Here is a 17,357-nt window from a genome sequence, read left to right as displayed (position 1 = left end):
ATAGGGGGTTGCCCCGGTTGATGTGCGGACTGTGGTGTGATACCCCAATAGAGCAAACGATAACTTCTCGTGCCACTGTTTATGCTTCTTTATCATTTTCCTCAATATCTTCTTGATATTTTTGTTGGCGGCCTCTACAGCTCCATTCATCTAAGGCCTATAAGCTGTGGAATTCTTGTGTTTGATCCTGAAGGTTTCACACATAGCTTTCATCAAGTCACTGCTGAGGTTGGAGCCATTATCAATAATGATCGACTCTGGAATCCCAAATCGACAAACAATGCGGTTGTGGACAAAGTCTGCCACGACATTCTTAGTTACTGCTCTGTAAGATGCTGCTTCGACCCATTTGGTGAAATATTCTATTGCTACTAGGATAAACCTGTGCTGGTTTGAAGCGGCAGGCTCGATTGGTCCGATAACATCCATTCTCCAGGCGGCGAACGACTATGGCGAGCTCGTTGCATTGAGCACATTTGGAGGTACCTTTATCATGTTTGCGTGTATCTGACAGCGGTGGCATTTTCGGACATACTGGATGCAGTCCGTCTCCATAGTCATCCAAAAGTAACCGGCTCGGAGTATCTTCTTTGCTAAGACAAAACCATTCATATGTGGATGGCAGGTCCCAGCATGAATTTCCTCTAGTAGCCTAGATGTTTTCTTTGCGTCGACATACCTTAATAGTCCCAAATCAGGAGTCCTCTTATACAGGATTCCCCCACTGTGAAAGAAGTTGTTGGACAATCTCCGAAGTGTGCGTTTCTGAGTAGGATTTTCAAGCTCTGGGTACTCTCCTTTTGCCAAATATTCCTTGATATCATGAAACCAAGGCTTTCCGTCTGCTTCTTCTTCAACATGGGCACAGTAAGCTGGCAGATCATGGATCTTTACTGGAATGGGATCAATGAAATTTTTGTTTGGATGTTGTATCATAGATGACAGGGTAGCCAATGCATCGGCGAACTCATTATGGACTCTGGGAACATGATGGAACTCCGTCTTCATGAACCTTTTCCTCAGTTCCTGTACATGATGCAGATACTGGAATATCTTGGAGTTCTTGGTTGCCCATACTTCACGCACCTGATGTATGAGTAGGTCTGAATCTCCAATCACTAGAAATTCTTGAATGTTCATGTCAATAGACATCTTGAGCCCTAAGATGCAGGCTTCGTACCCGTCCATATTGTTGGTGCACGAGAACCTGAGTTTGGTGGACACTGGATAATGCTGACCAATTTTTGATACAAGGACTGCTCCTATCCAACTCCTTTGAAATTTGTTGCTCCATTGAAGAACATTCTCCAACCGTCATAGGATTCTGCAATATCTTCTCCTATGAATGATACCTCTTCATCAGGAAAATACGTTTTCAGGGGTTTGTATTATCCATCCACGGGATTCTCAGCACGGTGGTCTGCCAGTGCTTGTCCCTTGACCGCTTTCTGAGTTACGTAAACAATGTTGAACTCACTTAACAGGATTTGCCATTTGGCTAGCTTTCCAGTGGGCATGGGCTTCTGAAAGATGTACTTTAAGGGGTCCATACTTGATATGAGATATGTAGTATAGGCTCAGAAGTAATGCCTTAGCTTCTGAGCTACCCAGGTCAAAGCACAACAGGTGCGCCCTAATAGAGAATACCGGGCCTCGTACGGGGTGAACTTCTTACTGAGGTAATAAATGGCCTGTTCTTTCCTCCCCGTTCCGTCATGCTGCCCCAAAATGCAACTGAAAGCTCCATCGAACACTGCAAGGTAGAGTGATAAGGGTCTACCTAGCTCGGGCGGGACTAAGACTGGTGGTGTTGATATGTACTCCTTGATTCTATCGAAGGCCTTTTGGAAGTCATCAGTCCATTTGGTAGTGGTGTCCTTCTTCAACATCTTAAAGATTGGCTCACAAATAACTGTAGACTATGCTATGAATCGGCTGATGTAGTTGAGCCTTCCCAAGAAACTCATCACATCCTTCTTGTTCTTTGGCGGTGGCAATTCTTGAATGGCTTTGACTTTTGATGGATCCATTTCTATTCCTCGGCGACTCACAATAAACCTAAGCAATTTCTCAGCAGGAACCCCAAATGCGCACTTGGCAGGATTCAGTTTCAGGTTGTACCTTCGCAATCTATTGAAGAACTTCCTCAGATCTTCCATGTGATCAGTGGCCTTCTTGGATTTGATGATAACATCATCTACATATACCTCTATCTCCTTGTGTATCATATCATGGAAAATGGTATTCATGGCCCTCATGTAGGTGGCACCTGCATTCTTGAGGCCGAACGGCATCATCTTGTAATAGTACATTACCTACGACGTAATGAAAGCCGTTTTCTCAGAATATTCTTCATCCATCCAGATCTGATGATAACCAATGAAGTAATCTACAAATGACTGCAGCCCATGCTTGGCGCAATTTGTCAATCAGGATGTGTATATTTGGCAAAGGGAAGAGTCTTTTGGACTGGCCCGGTTGAGATCCCGATAATCGACACAGACCCTGACCTTCCCGTCCTTTTTTGGCACTGGCACGATGTTGGCTAACCATGTCGGGTATTCTACTATCCTGAGAACCTTAGCTTTGACCTTCTTGGTGACCTCTTCCTTGATTTTTAGACTCATATCAGGTTTGAACTTTTTGAGCTTTTGCTTTACCAGTGGACACGTTGGATTGGTTGGCAGTTTGTGAGCCACAATAGACGTACTCAGACCAGTCATGTCATCATACGACCATGCGAATATGTCCTCATATTCTTTTAGAAATTCTATGTATTCTTTCATTTCTGATGGCGACAGGGGAACGTTGATTCGTGTTTCCTTGACGTTTTCTGCATCTCCCAGGTTGACAATTTCGGTCTCGTCTAGGTTGGACTTAGGTCTGTTCTCAAAGTTCTCAACTTCTTTGACAATCTCGTCAGGTATGTCATCTTCCTCTGAATCAATGTCCGTTTGTTACGTTATCTCATTGCATGTCACAGTCGTTGGTTCATCAAGATAAGTAATAATAATGATGTATTGGTAAAGTAGGGAAAGAAAAATGATAGAAATAAATATTAATTCATAAAAAATCATAAATTCTTTTGATAAACTGCTTTGAACATCGAAGATCTTATTGCGGGAATTGAAAATGCAAAAAGAAAATCATTTAGTAAATTAAAAACAGTGAATGATGCTTGTTTTAGCCTTGCTACCCCGAAGCTCGTCAAGCTTTGGTTGTCTTGATGGTCCAATTATTGAGGCGTACCCCTCTTCTTACAGCCTGTATGGAAGGGCCTTCTTCCCCCTCTTCCTCGAGAATAACACAACAGTCCATATCATTGTCCTATAGAAACAAGTTCTCTTGCTTTTAACAGGACTAAGAGGATGAGTGGGTGGAGGGCCCCTGGATCTTGTGAAATACGATGATGATGCCAAAATGCACGAACTAACCTTGGGGAGGGGAATAAAGAAAGAAAGCAAAAACCAAACAAAAAAAAAGGTAATCAAGTTAGTGAGGATTATAAAAAGTATTGCAATATTTAAACCAATAGTGCGGGAATGTAAAGCGCGTCCTAATTTAGGAACCTCTTTGTGCCCGAGGTAGGCCTAGCGACAAATTGATTTGGAGAACTTAAAATGCTAAATGTCTTATTTTATTGATAAAAATAGACGAATCCCAAAACAACACTAAATAAGTAAGAAATAAAAGTCACTAATGGCCATTGGCCTTATTACATTCATAAAGCGAAAAAGTAAATTCCTATCTATTTGGTCCCAGAAGGACCTTCCTCAGGTTGAATGCTCTCGTCAATAAAATCCTCCAATTCGCGTAGGTTGACCAGTAAAAATGCCTTTGCCAGGCATTCTTCTTTGTTTCCCTCAGCATTCTAGAAGTCGGTGACTCTCTTCCTCACTTTTCCTTCCAATTCCAGCAGGCTGTATTCCAGATATTCCAACTTTACGCTAGCTTTGGCGGCCCTCTCTTTCCACTCGTTGATTTGGTCATTTGATGGAAGACCCCTCCACCAGTCTAGCAAGAGTGGGGGCGTGCTAATCATACCGAAACTGGGGACCTCGTGCCTCATTTTCTGCAAAACAAAAGGGTTAGACCCTACCCCTACCAGACTCGACTATTTAATACCAACAATTAACATAATGCATTTAGTTCTCCAAATAAATGCATAGAACGTGACAACGTCCATTTGGGTTTAGGGAAACCTGGTGGACTTTTGGATGAGGCTATCTTAAAGGATCAATATACTGACAACATAACTGACCCGGCTAGGTTTGACCATGATGCATGCACAATTTGAACAGAGTAAGGTTTCTATGGGGTTTTAGACTGGTACCCTTGAGCGAACAAATCAAAGGAGAAGGCACGAAACTGTCGATTGCACCATTGATCGACTAGTTTTACCGCAAATATGCCTTTCCAAATTTAGGGGGTAATAATATAAGAAGAGCGCAACAACTCATTATAAGCGTTGCTATGGTATTTGTTTGGAACGAGTGGAGTATGATGTTTGAGCATGATTATGCAATAACTAAAAGCATGTTGGAATGTATTTGCACGTTAAGAAAGCGATAAATACAACAGTTCCATAATTTAAAGCGGCAATAAAGGAAAGAAACAAAGAAGACATGTCAGTTTCGTAGTAGGTAAAGAGGGCCAGAAACAAGTAAATGTCTCACAGTAACAAGTGAGGCAAAACTTCTAAGAAATTAGGATTTCAACAGTAGTCGAGTTCAAGAGATGGTATGAACTCAAAATCAAACAAGTCAGACAAGGAAAAGAGAGCCAGAAACAAATAACAAGTACACATTTAGGCAAACAATTTCAGAACTTGGATAAGACTAAGAGGAACTAAGGTTTTTTTAACATGCTGAAGTAGATAGAAGAACAACATGAGCAAATCGTTTCAAACATAGCAAGATCACAGACAACACTAAAATCAGAGAAGCGATATTTTTAAAAAAAAAAACTTAAAAGAAAACCCTAATCGTTGAAAAGTGAAGAGTTGCTTTGAAAGAAAATCGGAGAATCTTTTAGAAAAACACTTAAGAAGTTCATAGTAAGCACAGATCTAAGGTAGATCTGAAGAAAAATGAAAGATCTTAAAGATTAGGGTTTCGGAAAACCCAGAAAAGGTGAGAAAGACCTTGAAAGTTACCGATCTAACCGGGAAAGTCAAGGATCTGCCTTGAAAGGCCATGAACAGAAGTCGAGCAAGGACTAGACCAGATTCCCTAGAGGTCTGGCCATGAAACCATAAAAACAAACACCCAGGAACCATAGGAAGCCAATACACATCTCCAATGGCCATGAGAGGCCATGGATTAGGCAGGGGTTGGGGTAGATTGGGGTGGAGTTAGATGGTGGCGGTTAGGGTTCATGTGAGGTTTCAGAGAGAATAGAGAGAGGAGGGATTCAAGGGAGGCATTTGGTAAAGAATGAGTAGGGTAAGGGGTCGTTTAAGGTTAAAAATGGTAAGGGCGAATATTGGTCATTGATCTGAATGATCAACGTCCTGGATTAAAGAGGGTAGGTAGGGGAATTCGGGTTGGATCGTTTAATTGGGTTAGGGGTCGGGTTTGAATGGGAATTGGGCCGGGGAAATTGAGTTAATTAGGGGTAAGATTTAGACTAAAATTGAAATGTAATTGGGCTATTATTTAAATAACCAATTTTTCCCTTTTAAAATTATAAAAATGGTAAAACAATTTCTGGAAATAAATTGAAAGCACTAAAATGATTTGTAACATATGATTAACAATTTAAAAATACAGGACTTAATTTTATGAATATAAAACACAATTGAATCTTAAAAGGGCTAGTATTGTAATTATATGCAATTTAGCTTAAAAATACTAAATAAATTTGTAAAAATATGCAAAAAATTACATTAGCTATATCTTAGAATAAATATAAAAGTCCAATAAATGAATTACCAAAATAATAATTTTGGAAATACTTATTGGGTTTTTATGGATAAAAGAGGGGACTAAATTGATTTTAAAATCTTTAAAAATTATGGAAAAGTAATAAAACACTTGGATATGCTTACATATGCATATATATGCTATTTTGGAGTTATTTTGCATATTGAAAATATATAGGGAAAAATTGGGTATCAACAGCTGCTGATCAGTGGATGAAGAAGCACGTGTTCTAGCCATCTGCAAAAGAAAATAGTAGAAGTTCAATTAGCATTGAGAAGTCAAATCGCACGATAGAGAAGAATAGATGTGAAGTCATTCCTAAACTTTGTAGCCTCTAGGGGATAAGCACAAACATCTCTATACCGATCTCTCAGACTCTACTAAGCTTGTCCGTGAATTGTGAGACCTAAACAACCTAGAGCTCTGATACCAACTTGTCACGACCCGGATTTCCCACCGTCGGGATCGTGATGGCACCTACTAGTGAAAGCTAGACAAGACAATTACTCCGATTAATTTACCTTTTCCATTTTTATCTTTCAACAATTCACAAGTTAACATAATATAAACAGCGGAATAATAATGCGGGAGAACGGAATTAACAATTTAACTTAATACAAATACGGATCCATAATAGAGTTCTACCCAGAACTGGAGTCACAATCTCACGGACTATCTAAGAATACTACAAATAGTGGTCTGAACAAAGAAAATACATATCTGTCTCAGAAATAAGTAAAAACAGAATGGAAACATGATAGAGGGGAACGCCAAGGCCTGCGGACGCTTGCAGGACTACCTCGGGTCTCCACTGGACTGAAGGCAGCAACCTCGAACTATGGTCCGTAGGGTCCAGTACCGGGATCTACATAAAAGAGTGTAGAGTGTAGTATCAGTACAACCGACCCTATGTACTAGTAATTGTCGAACCTAACCCCAGCGAAGTAGTGACAAGGCTAGGACGTGACAACTATATAAACCTATGCAATTTTATCTTATATGAGAAGCAATAATAACAAGAAGCAATAATAATAGGAAGCAATAATAATAAGAATTCAACAGGATAAGACAGAAAAAGGGGGAACATGCTGAGGGGGATATCAGGTTATGACAACAACGAAATAAAGCGACAAAGTAAATACCAAACTTGAAGCAACGGAGATAATAACACAAAAACAAGTGCACGACATCACCCTTCGTACTTTTACTCTCATCCTCGCCATATAAATCAAAGAGACGGCACGACATCACCTTTCGTGCGTTTACTCTCTCATAATCATGGCACGACATCATCCTTCGTGCTTTTACTCTCAATAATATGGCACGACATCACCCTTCATGCATTAACACTCACAATAACGGCGTGGCATCACCCTTCGTGCACTAACACTCTCTCACAATATCATGCACGGCATCACCCTTCGTATTTTACACTCTTCCTCACCCAAACAAATGAAATAATAACATTCTGGAAAGGAATCAACAATAGAAACAGTACCATCCCGGCAAGGGAGTCAACAATATAAACAATATCATCCCGGCAAGGGAATCAGCTATAACCAATCCAGTTTCAATAGTTAATTCACAAAATGAACCTCAACTTGAACCAATACTTGACAATTGCCAATTACCAAGAATTCATCATAAGTCTTGTACCGCAGTTGCTAATTATCAAATTAAGCATGATCAATACATAATAAAATCACAACAATCCTAATATAAGACTCATGGGCATGCTTGACACCAACGTATAGATACTCGTCACCTCACCTATACGTCGTACTCGACACTAACACATAGCAAATAAGGCATAACACATATTCCCTCAAGCTAAGGTTAGGCCAAGCACTTACCTCAAATTTTCACGGCCAAACTCGAGCCTCAAATACCGCTTTTCCTTTTGATTCCACTTCCAATTTAATTGTATCTAGTCAATATTAACTTATTAACATTAATTGAAGCTCAAGAAACCAATTCAAATGAAAAACTACAGATTACCCCAACATTCTTCCAAAAAGTCAAAATCTGACCCCGGGTCTACTTAGTCAAAACTCGAGGTTCGAACCAAAACCCGTTCACCCATTCTCCCACGAGCCCAAATATGTAATTAGTTTCAGAATCCGATCCCAAATCGAGGTCTAAATCCCCAAATTTGTAAAATCCCTAATTTCTACCCTTGAAGAACAAGATTTAGGCCAAGAAATCTAATGGGTGTTGATGGAAAATGAAGGAAATGAGTTCAAGAACACATACCTATGATTTGGGGTTGAATTTGCTCTTCAAAAATCGCCTAAGGTCAGATTTTAGGGAAAGAGATATGAAATTTTGGGTTAAATCTCGTTTTGCCTCTGTTTTAAATCGCTAGACAGACCTTCTTCGCGTTCGTGAAGCATTGGCTAGAAGAGCCTTCACGTTTGCGAGGTACTGTACGCGTTCACAAAGGTTCACCCCCCTGACCTTCGCGTTCGCGAGCCAATCGCCGCATTCGCGTAGAGTATTTTCCCCCTCCTCCAGGTCCCTGCCATAATGGCCTTCGCGTTCGCGATAGCCAGGTCGCATTCGCGAAGGGAAACTCCCCCAATGCTCTGCGTTCGCGACCTATGCCTCACGTTCGCGTAGAAGGAATTTCCTTCAGACACACTTTACTCTTCGCATTCGCGAGAGTTCTTTCGCAAACGCGAAGAAAGAAATACTTGTGCACCTGCAACAGCTATGACAGTAGAAATTCTAAGTCTCAAAACATCCCGAACCCCATCCGAAACTCACCTGAGCCCTCGGGGCTCCAAACCAAACATGCATACTAACCTAAAAATATCATACGGACTTACTCGTGCAATCAAATCGCCAAAATAACACCTAGAACTACGAGTTTAGCATCAAAATCAAAGAAAAATCTCAAGAACTCTTAAGTTTCCAATTTCACAACCGAGGGTCCGATTCACGCCACATGAATTCCGTTTCTTACCAAATTTTACAGGCACAACTTAAATATCATATCAAACCTGTACCGGGCTCCGGAACCAAAATACAGGCCCGAAACCATCAAATTCGAACATCTTTAAATTTCCAAAACTCTTATATTTTCAGTTAAATATTTTTCTTCAAAAATTTATTTCTCGGGCTAGGAACCTCGGAATTCAATTTCGGGCTTACGCCCAAGTCCCATATTTTTTTACGGACCCTCCGGGACCATCAAATCATGGGTTCGGATCCATTTACCCAAAATGTCGACCGAAGTCAACTTAAATTTAATTTTCAAGGAAAAATTACCATTTTTCTTAAATTTTCACATAAAAGCTTTCCGGATATACGTCCGGACAGTGCACGCAAATCGAGATAAGACAAAAGGAGGTTTTTAAAGCCTCGGAACATAGAATTAATATAGATATTATGATCTGTTGTTCAACTTTGTCGCATCAATATTCTTAATAGTTGGAACAATAATGTTAGTAAGCTTGCTAATCATATAATTTTTCTGTAGCATTTTGCTGATAATATGGATCTAAAATGCATGATCATAGAAGGAAGATTTGCCAGAGCAGCTTGTTTTTTAATATCAGTTGCTTTGGATCTAATCAACCTACTTTTAGCCTCAACTCCTCTAAAGGTAAAATAGTTCTTCTTCATGTACAGCGTGAGAAAATAAGTAATTCTTCTCCACTCACAAGTATTTTATTTTTTTGATAGAGATAAGCTAAGCTTGACTAGGAATACTCTAAAAGGGAGCTTTGGCGCAAATAGGAGTTGACTCTATACGACTAAGATATTATCGATTTAAGGTGTGGAAACAATTTTTTTAGAAATGCAAGGTAATTAGACTTTACACAATAGACCAATTGTGGTTCACATCTGCCCCCAATCCTACACATAATGGGAGCCTAGTGTACCAGTTCAGTATTTTGCTATTCTACTCTGTAAACTGCAAATATGTTAGTATTACATTTACAATCTTATAGAAGTTTGTAGCCTTCTTTTCCTCATCAAAATCATAACCTCCCTTGAAATATCAGGTGTTGCAAATATGATTGAAGTTAAAAGCACAATTATACCAATGGTATCTCAGCCTGAAAAATATACGGAGTGGTTATGTTTAGAGTGAGATCACAGAGTTTATACGTTTATGGGAAAGTGCCTTTCCAATTGTATGATTGCTTAACAGATGCAATCCTTGCATCAAGCACTGACAACTATCCTGAAGAAAGCATCCTGAATACATTAGAACCAAGTGATCGGGTTGGCTGCAAGGTTTCATACTGGTCTAGTAGAGGAGAAAGTGATCCTACATTTCCTGAGACATTAACATATAAAATAATCTCAAAGTTGTGCCTGATTTCAAAAATTCATGTACAACCATTTCAAGGTTACACCTCAAGTTCTATCTGATGTTGGATTTCTTCATTTGACTTATTTGTTTTTTTTTTCCTCATTAACCAGAAATATTATGATTTTGTAACAACATATTTCCAGTTTGGCTTTCCCCTTAATTCAACAAAAGTTGTGAGATTCAGAGTGGGACATCCTAACGTTAAAATAGATGTAGAAATTGACGACAGACATGAATCTGCGGCTGCTCAAGGATCTTTAATAGACAAAATTGTATGGACATATACCTCACCAGCATTTCCCATGGCTCAGGTGAGAAACAGTAACAATATTTGAGTTTCTTTTGTTCTGGATAGTTCTCATTTGTGAAGCAATCAATCAAATGGATACTCTAGACTGACATCTTTTCTTGGGATAATAACTACTTCCCAAGTAATAATAGTGGTTTCTAACCTATTCCTGATCTTACTTGTGTCGGAACATGTACTTGGCGGAAGTATTACACTCATTTTAACAGTGCTGTTAGGTGCTCATTCATGAGCTAATACTCTTCTTTGCTGACGAAACTACTAGGAGCTGGAGCTGTCATGGTTGATGTTTCATCTAAGACGCTTGTTCATTATTGCCAATAATTTGATAGCAATGTCTTTCTTACAGAGGATGGGATGTGAATTTTCTAAACGATGACAATTTTGTTACTCTTCTTCTTCTTCTTCATTTATAGCTCATGCACCGACTTTTTAGACCATGGAGGACATTTATTTTACTGCTTGATTGTGTTTAAAGACTTAAAAATCATGTACTCGGGCTTCATTGTCATATTACAGAAGTTTTGAATTTAGCATTACCTCTTTGGTCCAGTAGGTATTTGGAGAGGAGTTTGTATGTTAGTTCATTTATTAAGTATTTCCATGTTGCATAATTACCTTTTACTGTTCCTCTAAATCTGGCGAAAAAATTAATATTGCTTCTAAGATAAAATCACAGGTTATTTTGTAATTTTGTCAATTCTTTCTTTATTTACTTGCTTAACCGCTCCAATTTTATTAATGTGATAAATTCAATGGAGTTCCTCATGCGGAAGCGTGTGTGTTTATGTTGTGACTCTATATTTTCTCTCTGTAGTTTTAGGTGAATAGGCAGAGAACCCAAAATATACATATAGATACAGATTGCTCACAGCCTCACACATTTAATTTTATTCTACGAAAGAGGATGGTGGACCTGTTGTAAGTAGCCCTCAAAGGCATAAATCTATCACTATATACAAAGCAAGCATGGGGGATTTAAGTGCAGAAGTGAGTGACATTTAAAAATAATATTAACGACAATACTAAATAGCCGTTGGGGGCTAACCCTCACTAGTGAAGAGAGAGTTACAATGACTCTGAATAGGGTGTACAATTAATACAAATATTAGTGATACATAAATTAAAAAGTACTATCTAACAAGGGATTAATAATACCAAAACTAATATATGTATTATTTTTCCTAATACATCCTACCAAACGACCCCTTGATATCATTTTACTTACCTACTTTAGTTTTCTGCATTCAACTTATTATCACCTTTAAAATTAATAACTCTTTTTTTTTACCTAACTCCGTATAATAGAAGTTACAACAAATCACTTCTAATGAGAAGAGGGAATCAAGTCTTCGACAACCATTAGAAGTGGGAAATAATAATGCACTACATCTTTTCTTTAGTTTCCTTCCAGGAACAGTAGGCTGTCTCATCAAGACGGTAGAGGAAGGAAAATGTAGATATCATTCAAATACAAGGGTAAAAACTTATCCGTATCAAATGTTTATAACAAATTATACTAATTTATTATTGTTAAGTGACAATTATGATGAAAATGTGTACTTATTAACTAAGATTTAGTAATAGTCATGTTTGTGTAGACATGCATCATGTATTTAATTGTTGGATTGGTGTATGTCCGAATATAATCTATTAGGGTAACGAAGTGAGAGTACTCCTAGTCAATATAGGTGTTTATATCCGAAGTCATAGCTATTACTCTTTAATTATGACTTCCAAATTGGACAGTATAATTTTATTGTGTTATTTAGTTAATTTCAAAAAAATTGGTGTAATATTCAAGTGAATAATCTAATGCCTATTAATGTTAAATTAAATATATTGAACACTTGAGTGCGGACAGGATAAGGTATCTATACGTTTAGCAATCAAGTCGATCATGATGTTATACTGAAGGGCTGTTTCGTTACTGTAGACTTTCACCGGTTTAAGTTTCATCGAAGTAAAATTAGGTTCTTCCCACATACAGGCCTCTGAAGCTGTCTTAAAACACTTCACAAATAATTTACAAAACGTTTCAGATTTTTTTTTTTAATTTAGAATAGTTGACAGTAATCAACAATTTGCAAGAACTGCATATTCTGCTTCATTTTAGACTTTCGTCATACATAAATTTTACCTATGGTTCATCAAAGACAGCAACAAAGAGGAAAATGTAAACATCTAGAATAACTATGGAATACCAAATATACAGACAAACGCCTGGTTGTCACGACCCAAACCGACTGGTGCCTGAGTCCTATGTGTCAAACACCCCTAAGCATGCGTCTAAGATATGAACCTGTATAACATCTGCTGCATTACGAAAATAACATACGTAAAAGAAACCTGCCATCAAGGCATATGTACGTATACAGGCAGAATATAGTGGGCGAGCCGGCAAGGCTGCTATAGACAATTATACATCCAAAACTGAAAGCCGACAAGGCCACATACAACCCAACTAGACATATTGTCTACAGACCTCTAATAGAAACATAACTGTACAAAGACGGGACTGAGCCACGTCATACCCATATATATATATATATATATATATATATATATATATATATATATATATATATATATATAATAAATTTATCGTACCAAAACCAAAAGCAGCTCTGGGTCAAGTGGAGCACGCCAACTCTCGCTGATCAAGAATCCTAAGAAGGGGGACCGTCAGCTTACCTACCTGCACCTGCGGGCATGAAACGCAGGCCCCGTAAAATAGGGCGTCAGTACGAAAAATGTACTAAGTATGTAAGGCATGAAAATAACTCTGTAAATTTTGAAACGTTTATAATATCATGCACATGCGTATAAATATCGTGTCATGCATAGGTATGTGTGTACATAATATCATCAAGCCGCTGAGGGCATCCCATCATATCGTCTCGTCCACTGTGGGCAACATCATCAACATATACTAGCTGATCAGGTGGTGCGTATATAACGTCATAACCTCTTCCCATATCCCATATACATATACATACATATATACGCGTATATAACACCGTTTGAATCATATTTCAGCCACTGTGGGCAACATCATCATCATATACCAGCTAATCAGGTGATGGTGCATATATAACGCTGTAGCCTTTTCCCATATCTCATATCCCATATACATATATTTACATATATACGTGTATATAACGTCATTTGGTCATGGGTCAATGCACATGTATAAATGAGTGAAATGCATGAAAAATACATAATAATCACAATATTCCTTCCGGATAAACTTTTCCAACTGCGTATTATTCTGAGACCCATGAACAGAAGATATTAATAATTCTCATGGGGAATCAAGAATATAGACACCCCTACTATTTCTATGAATAGAGCAATTTATAGAAGAGTGTGTATTTGCTCGTTTCTTCAGTATAATTTGGACCATGCCAAAAGAAAGAAGGGAGGGCTTTAACATACCTGTTCCTGGAATTACTTGAATAAATCTGCTTCTGTCAAATTTACACTGGATTTCTTTTAAATTGGACGAACTTCGCTTGGTCTTGAAATTTTGGACAAATTTTGATTTCAATTCTGTTCTTGAACGTTTTTTTTTTCTTAAAGACAAAGTGTCTTTTAAATGTTACCAAGAATCAGAAAGGAGTATTTTACTTAAGTTAATCAAGTCTTGCTAAAGTTATGAATTTAAAAATCTTGGTTGAAGATGTTCTGTATTCAATGGCTAATGTTTGGGTTATGGTTGAAGGGAGTCTTTGTGTAAGAATGATATTCATTCTAATGGGTTAGTCTTAATGTATACGGAAGATTTTTAAAAAAGTGTGAAATGTGACATTATGCCACCTAACCCCAAAAATGACTAAGAGTCATTGTTTGGAAGTGGCATGACTGCCACGTTACTCTTTGGGGGTGATTTTAATTTATCCACTTATTAGTTAACCGGGTATTATTTCGTTACCCGATAATTAATCTATTACCCGTATAATTTAAAAATTATCGCAAATTACTTAAAATTCTATATTTTTAAAATACTTTATATATACGTTATATATTACACTACCGTGGTCATATGGTACCTTGCATGGTACTGATTTATAATTATCGGATACTATCGCTTGACCCGTATTTTATTCCAAATTGGCCATTCCCAACGAAACTTGTTTTCGTTAATCCGTATACCACTTTATCATTCATAACACTTATTTATCGCTTGTTATAAATAGCGTAAGTACGTTAACGTCTAGATGATCGCATCCCCGAGTCTACGTCGGTTAACTTGAAGACGAAATTTTACATACGAAAACGCGAGATGTAACATCCTTCCCCCCCCCCCTTAGAAACATTCGTCCTCAAATGTTCAACTCCCCGTGATCTATATAACTTTGGCAGGGTCGCCTTTGTAACAACACCACTACCAATTCTCCTCGTAGAAGCTTAATAACCCAACGCCACACAGGACCACAATTATGAATAATGACCATGGCCTCACACGACCAACGACAATAACCAACATAAGAATTTATACACGTACCTTATGATTATGACGTCTCAGTCGGACCCTTCTCTAGAGGAGGAAATAGGTAGGGATATCTAGACTTTATATTTTCCTCGACCTCCCAAGTCATCTCTTCCACATTGTTGTTTCTCCAAAGCACTTTCACGGAGGCTACCTCCTTATTTTGTAGCTTGCGGATTTGTCGGTATAGGATGGCAATCGGAATTTCCTCGTATGATAAGTTCTCTATAATTTGTATATCATTCGTGGGCAACACTCGTGTAGGATCACCAATATACTTTCATAACATAGATACGCAAAAAAATACGGATGGACAGGCTCAAACTCTGAGGCAAATTCTAACTCATAAGTTACTTGGCCCACTCTCTGAATGATCTTATAAGGCCTAATATACCGTAGGCTAAGTTTGCCTTTCCTTCTAAACTTCATGACAACTTTCATCGGTGATACCTTCTGTATAAGCCTTCTGATGGCTTTGAGCTGTCAATAGCCTTTCATGTATAATCTTAATTCTCTCGATTACCTGTTGTACTAATTCTGGTCCTATTAACGTAGCTTCCCCAACATCGAACCACCCTATAGGCTACCTACACTTTCGTCCATAAGGATCTTCGTATGTAACTGGAGTGGTTACTATTATTATATGCGAACTCAATAAGTGGCAGGTGATCATCCTAGCTACCTTTGAAATCTATTAAACAAGCTCGTCACATATCTTCCAGTGTTTGAATAGTACGCTCAGCCTATTCGTCTTTCTGGGATGAAATGTTGTACTAAGACTTACTTGAGTCCCCAATCCTTTTTGGAAGGATTTCCAGAAGTTAATTGTGAATTGAGCTCCTCTATCCGAGATAATAGATATAGGGACATCATGCAGTCGTACTATCTCCTTAATATAAAGCCTTGCATAATCCTCCAAGGAATATGTAGTTCTAATGGGCAGAAATGAGCTGACTTTGTAAGTCTATCAACAACCACCCATATCGAATCGAACTTACGCTGGGTACGAGGTAAACCTACGATGAAGTCTATATTGATTACTTCTCATTTCCAAGTCGGAATCTCCATAACTTGCAATAACCCACCAATATAATTTCTTGATATCATGATACATCTTTGTTGCTCATAGATGGATAGAATAACGAGAATAGTGAGTTTCTCCCATAACCTGCCGACGCAGCCCTGCAACATTAGGCACACATAACTGTCCTTGATATTTGAGGATCCCATCTTCTATAATTTCTAACGGCGTCTTCTCCTTCTGAAGGGTGGTATCCCTATAATGATCTAACACAAGATCCTCATACTGGCGTTCCTTTACTTCAGTTACTAAAGAGGATGTTTCCATATCTTGAAGAGTAATTCCAACGCCACCTGAGTCCAGTATCCAAACTCCAAGACTAGCTAGATGATGAACCTCATGGGTTATTCCCCTCTTTTCTGGTTGTAAATACGACAGGCTACCCATAGATCTATGGCTGAGGGCGTCGGCTACTACGTTCGTCTTCCCTGGATGGTATAAAATATCAACGCCATAGTCTTTAAGTAGCTCCAACCATCTCCTTTGACGTAGATTCAATTCCTTTTGTTTGAAGATGTACTAGAGGCTCTTATGATCCGTATAGACATCAACATGAATGCCATATAAGTAGTGCCTCCACATCTTTAGTGCATAAATCACCGCAGCTAACTCTAAGTTGTGGGTCGGGTAGTTCTTCACGTGCTTTCTTAGTTGTCTAGAAGCATAAGCCACAACCTTAACATGCTGCATCAGCACACAACCTAATCCAATGCCTAAAGCGTGGAAATAGATAACATAACCATCGGTCCCTTTTGGGAGCGTTAGAACCGGTGCTGGAGTTAATTTGTCTTTTAATGCCTGGAAACTTTGTTCACGAGCATCGGCCCATTGAATCTTTGCTCCCTTCTGAGTCAACTTACATGGGTATTCTAATTTGTTTTTACAATTTAGGAAATTCCCCTCTTCGGAGGCCCAAACTTCATCCTTTATCCATCACAATTACGCCTTTATCCCACTATTAGGGTAGTATTTCATCTGTTCTAAATGTTACTAGTCTTAGACTCCTTTAAGTCCTTTCAGGCCATACTGAGCCTTCTATAACTTAGAGAAACTATCAACTCTCTCATGAGCTTAACCCCAAGAACTTATCCATTCTCGCCACCTTTTCACTCGTCTTTTCTTATCTTTTCTCTTGTCTTCCTAGAACCTTATTGCTCTACCATACTTTAGATTGCGACCTACACATATCTATTTATACTTATTTGTAACCTTTCTTCAACCTTCTTGCA

At 38.4% G+C, this 17,357-nt stretch overlaps 1 protein-coding gene across 1 annotated transcript; it reads left to right on the top strand.

The window, feature by feature from the left end:
* Positions 1-9,431: 9,431 nt before the first annotated feature.
* LOC104218830 (F-box protein At4g00755-like) lies at positions 9,432-10,934 on the top strand. The gene is made up of 4 exons (XM_009769407.2): positions 9,432-9,531; positions 10,084-10,268; positions 10,359-10,559; positions 10,821-10,934. Exons 1-4 carry the CDS (start codon positions 9,432-9,434, stop codon positions 10,932-10,934), a joined length of 600 nt encoding a protein of 199 aa, XP_009767709.2.
* Positions 10,935-17,357: the final 6,423 nt, after the last annotated feature.

Source organism: Nicotiana sylvestris, chromosome 4, assembly GCF_000393655.2.
Source record: "Nicotiana sylvestris chromosome 4, ASM39365v2, whole genome shotgun sequence".
Classification (NCBI taxonomy): Eukaryota; Viridiplantae; Streptophyta; class Magnoliopsida; order Solanales; family Solanaceae; genus Nicotiana; species Nicotiana sylvestris.
Note: the sequence above shows the minus strand (reverse complement) of the source record. Positions and strands in the feature narration are given on the sequence as shown.

What these genes read in the sequence shown, in the direction of transcription:
- LOC104218830 (XM_009769407.2), top strand. Translation starts at nt 9,432, where the DNA reads ATGCATGATCATAGAAGGAAGATTTGCCAGAGCAGCTTGTTTTTTAAT. An exon ending in GCCTGATTTCAAAAATTCAT is followed by an intron (nt 10,269 to 10,358) that starts GTACAACCATTT and finishes CTCATTAACCAG; the next exon opens with AAATATTATGATTTTGTAAC. An exon ending in CAGCATTTCCCATGGCTCAG is followed by an intron (nt 10,560 to 10,820) that starts GTGAGAAACAGT and finishes CGAAACTACTAG; the next exon opens with GAGCTGGAGCTGTCATGGTT.